The sequence below is a fragment of the Silurus aristotelis genome, assembly GCF_946808225.1.
Source record: "Silurus aristotelis genome assembly, chromosome: 6".
NCBI lineage: Eukaryota > Metazoa > Chordata > Actinopteri > Siluriformes > Siluridae > Silurus > Silurus aristotelis.
The window spans coordinates 2605805-2610804 of record NC_139579.1 but is presented as its reverse complement, the minus strand read 5'-3'; the positions used below and the strand labels follow the sequence as shown (position 1 = coordinate 2610804).

General features: G+C 37.9%; 1 protein-coding gene across 1 annotated transcript in view; it reads left to right on the top strand.

Moving 5' to 3' along the window:
- The window catches only part of rbfox3b (RNA binding fox-1 homolog 3b), a 172168-nt gene that overhangs the window by 157258 nt on the left and 9910 nt on the right, over positions 1-5000 (top strand). The window contains 1 exon segment of the mRNA XM_083545423.1: positions 4853-4985. Coding sequence (XP_083401549.1) covers positions 4853-4985 — 133 coding nt within the window.

The window sequence follows — 5000 nt, the reverse complement described above, 5'->3', positions numbered from 1 at the left end:
ATTTAATTTACAGATTTCAATTGTTGTTCTTAAAACATTTTGTTGCTGTTTTAAGATTCAATTCTGGAGTTGCATTGGAACTCTAAAACATTAAAAAAGAACTGAAGTAATTATTTCTCTAGATTGTTGGCTGATTTTCTAATTCTGTTCCTAAAAAAGAATGTATAGCAATGTGTAATTCCAGAGTTCTGTTGCTGTCCTAAGATGTTTTTTTTATAATAACGATAACATTTCTAAATTCTGGACACTGTTATGAAATTATTACATTTGTAGAGTACTAATTTATTTTCCAGGCTTCCAATGTAGTTCTTATAAGCATTTGAGAACGTATTCTATAGTAATGGTCCATCTTCGAGAGCTCAGCTTCTGTTTTATTTTTTCCCTTTAGAATACAAATTCAATCCTATAACTGTTCTGACATAATTTTCTAGACCTCCAGTGCTGTTTCTAAAGTAATGATTTCAAAATGCTTCTGTTTCTGTTTATATAGAGCACCGATTCAATTTGAGAGTTCAGATTTTTCTAAAGTTCTTTTTCAATTCTAGAATTTCTAAGCTGTTCTAAAATTATTTTACTACTTCTGTTCTTTTTTTTATGTTTTAGAGCTCAATGCAAGTCCTGACATTGTTCAGAAATACAGTTCTAAACTTCTGATGCACTTCTAGATTTGAGTTCAGAGATTTTTTGGTCTAGGCTAACCCTAACCCTAATCCTAACCGTAACCCTAACCCTAGATTTTTTAGGCCAATTTACAGCTCACATCCATAATTTTAATACATTGAAAATAAATATATAATTGTCAGTGAATTGTTGTGGCATTGGAGAAAAAAATGTTGTTAACAGTAACACATCACTACACTACTGATCACAGAGACACATTTTAGCACAACCGAGAGTGAGTTATTCCATACACTCTATAAAGTACATATCTAACATGTGGCAGTGCAGCCATAATATAAATAGAGTGATCAGAATTGTTGACATGCCGTCACATGTGTGTGATCATTTTTTTGTTTTTGATGCATGTGTGTTTTTTTAGTTTTGTGGTGTGTGGATCATTTTATAGGTTGAGCTCTGTTCACAGGAACATCTCACACAGCTTACAAACACACACAGGAATATCAGCTATACATGATGATGTGGTAACTCTTTATATGTCTCACACACAAACACACGTGCATACAAAACTGTGAATCCACACATCATTACACATGCATTCAGAGATATCCTGTATAATAACATATGCATAATTACACACACACACACACACACACACACACACACACAAACGTGTCTGTTCGCGATGGTGTAATAAATCACGCAGAGGGTTTTAGCGTGTAGCAGGCGGAAGGCTCTCGGCTGCTATGATTCATCGGCTGCTAATTTTTCAGCGCAGTTTGCCAAGCCTAAACGGCAGCATATGCTGACCAGCTGGGCCCAGAGAGACACGTTCTTTAATCTAACACACACAAACACACACACACACACACACACACACACACACACACACAGGAATGCAGGACTGACTGAAACCAAGGATGTGATAAATGTGACCGACCGTACATCTCCTGAAGATAAACAAGAGAAGCGAGGAAACAAGATGAAAGTTCGGATATAGTTCAGTAGATTTGTATTCAGTTTGAAAGTTCTGACACAGTCCTGAAGTTCTGTTCTAGATTAGCAGTTTTGTTCTGTGGTTCTATTTCAGGGTTCGGATCTGTACAGCAGATGCTATTCTGTAATTACTTTGAGATTGAATGAAGTTTTGTAGTTCTGATACAGACATAAAGTGATGTGCTTTTACACTTAATACTGGTGCTGCTCTGATGCTGTTCTGATGTGGTTAATAGGTTTTGTTCCAAAACTCTTTTCCATTCTACATATTTTTGAGTCATGATGCAGTTTCTTACTTCCGATCCAGGTTAGATCTGCAAATCTACTAAGCCGAAGCTGTTCTACAATTATTATTTGGAGTATTAATGCATTTCAAGAGTACTGATGCTGTTCTTAAATTATTCTATAGGCTTCTGGTGCATTTTTAGGGCTCTGATGCTTTTCAAAAAGTATTTTCTGGAGTGATGCTTTATTTCTGGGGTTCTAGTCTAATTTTTTATAATGTTTTTGTGGTTGGCTCTTTTATTCAGGTGTTGTTCTCTCACTGTTGCTCTCTTTATAGGTCACTCTGATCTTTCATTATTCTGTTGCTCAGACTATTGGCAAAAGAGGGGGTGGAGTGATTAGGGGAGGCAGGAGAACCTCTTTAGTACCACTGGGGGTACCACTGGGGGGGTCTGAATGGCGCCAAAACAGCTCTCTTTTTCTCTATCCTGCAACATAAACCTCCCTGTGAGCACAGTGAGAGCAGCAGGGAACTGGAGACAGGAACAGAGACTGGGATTAGTTTATTTCAGTGTGATTGTGTTCCCTGTCTGAGGGGGGAAATGAAGTAATCGCCCAAAATGTGCTTCCTGAGAGAGAGGCTTCTCTGGTTCTCTGGTTGGAATCATGTACTAGTATTTATCTGATATCATGGCATACACCAAGAAAGTGTGTGGTGGAGAACTAAATTTTCTTTGTTGTTTTTTTTTTTCTTTACACAGTACCATAGTTCAGTGGAAACATACAGACTGGAACATAATGAAACTCCAGCTGCATTCTGCACCGGGGAACCATGGACAGCTGGGATTTAGCACCATACACGCCCATAAATCTAAACTATTAAAGTGTTATTGTAGCAGGAATGATGAAACAAAGCACTTCAGCATCATGGACGTCTATAATTCAGCACCACAAACAGCCATAATTCAACATCATGGACTCTGTGGGGCTGTGATTTAACACCACACACTGTTCTATGTGAAAACTAGTAAATTTTTAGTGTAATACTGATGATTTAAAAAAAAGTACATCAGTCGCATGGGGGAAATACGATTCAGTAGATTGGACAGATGTGATTCAGTAACACTTAGTGTGAGAGCTGCCTTATTTCTTATTTCTTCTTCTGAGGGACTATATAGCAAGCATACATGTGATTCAATATCATGGTTTTAAATAATTAGATTCAGTACAACAATAGGGTTATGAGTCAGAATCATACACATAGATATGATTCAGCACTATGGACAGCTACAGACGAGTAATTGATAATATGGTATTCAACACCATGAACAGTCTGATTCAGCACCACTGACAGCTGCTTCTCAGTAACAGGGATACTGAAATTTAGCACTATGAACAGTGTGATTCAGCACCATGGACAACTGTAACTTAGTAACAGAGATGTAATACAGTACAATCAACAAATATGATTCAGCACAATGGACAGCTACAAAAAGCAACAGGAAGGCTATGATTCAACTATTTGAAAGCTGCTGAAAGGTCTGTGATTCAATATTATGAACACTGTGATTCAGCACTATGGACAGTTGCTTCTCAGTAACAGGGATACTGTAATTTAGCGCCATATACAACTGATTTTCAGCACCATAGACAGCTGCAAACCCATAAAGAGTTTGATTCAGCACAACTAACAGTGATTCAGTAACAAGGACAGCTGTTTTTTAGCACCATGGACAGCTGCAACTCAGTTACAGAGTCTAATTCAGCACACGGAAGTGTGATTCAGTAACATGGACCAGGTTTTTTTTCAGCACCATGGACAGATTTTTTTCAGCACCATAGACAGCTGCAATTCAATTACAGAATCTAACTCAACAATATTAACAATGTGATTCAGTACCATGGACAGCTACGATTTGGTTAACGTACCATAGTTTCTATAAAGGTTTTTTTTTTATGGAGCTGCTGTGTGAGCATCCAATTACAAAATTAGAAAAAAAGGAGGAAAAATAAATGAGAAGCTGTAACAGGGGTTATAAACTTTTGAACAGAATAGAGAAAAGATAAGAACCAGAGTGTGTCACACGAAGAGGGAAACAGTGATATTACAGTTGAGCGTGAGAACATTCTGAAATGGCTGAAGTAGCTGAAGGACTTCCTCCAGTTGTCTCATAGAATTAATTGTATCCCGTTTGAGTACCACTTACCACTTAAATAAGTGTGTGTGTGTGTGTGTGTGTGTGTGTGTGTGTGTGTGTGTGTGTGTGTGTGTGTGTGTGTGTGAGAAGGTGGTAATTAAGCACTATCCATTGATTAGATAGCTGCTCTCATCCCTAGATTAGATGCTCAGCGTGTTGACGACTTAAACAGTCAACATCAAAGAGATTGGTGGTGTTGAATCCTGGCAGGATTCCCAAACACATACTAGTGATTTCTTTTTGTCTCTCTAAAAATGTCTGGATCATGGTGGCTTTGTGATGACTCTGTGTTTTTTTATTATTATTATTGGTTTGTTTTGTTGTGCTGAAATCTTAAAAAGAGTTCTGGTGTAGTCCTTAAGTTCTAAATTACAGTTCTTCTACCAAAATCTCTTCCAGTTTGAACCATCTAGCATTGTCTAGATTTCAAACTGAAAGGTGAAATTCCTTAACTTTTTTATTATTATTTATTATTTTTTATTTTATTGTATTTTATTTATTACTTGTGGAGTGTTTGTTAAAGAAAATTCTGAAATTGTGATTACACAATAAAACCTGTGTCCCATTTTACAGCGTTACTATGGTACATGCAAGTGTGTGGGTTGATGTGGGCGTGGGGTCTGCTATACTAAGTGTTTACAGTGTGAACATGATGATGATCAAACCATTAAAAACGATTACTGAAATGCATTTCTCTCTCTCTCTCTCTCTCTCTCTCTCTCTCTCTCTCTCTCTCTCTCTCTCTCTCTCTCTCTCTCTCGCTCTCTCTCTCTCTCTCTCTCTCTCTCTCTCTCTCTCTTTGTTTCACTCTGCAGTAACAGGGTTTCCCTATGCAGCCACAGGGGCAACTGTAGCATACAGAGGAGCTAATTTAAGAGGAAGAGGACGAGCAGTTTATAATACATTCCGCACAGCTCCGCCTCCTCCACCCATCCCCGCCTATGGAGCGTGAGTGTCGTTCCC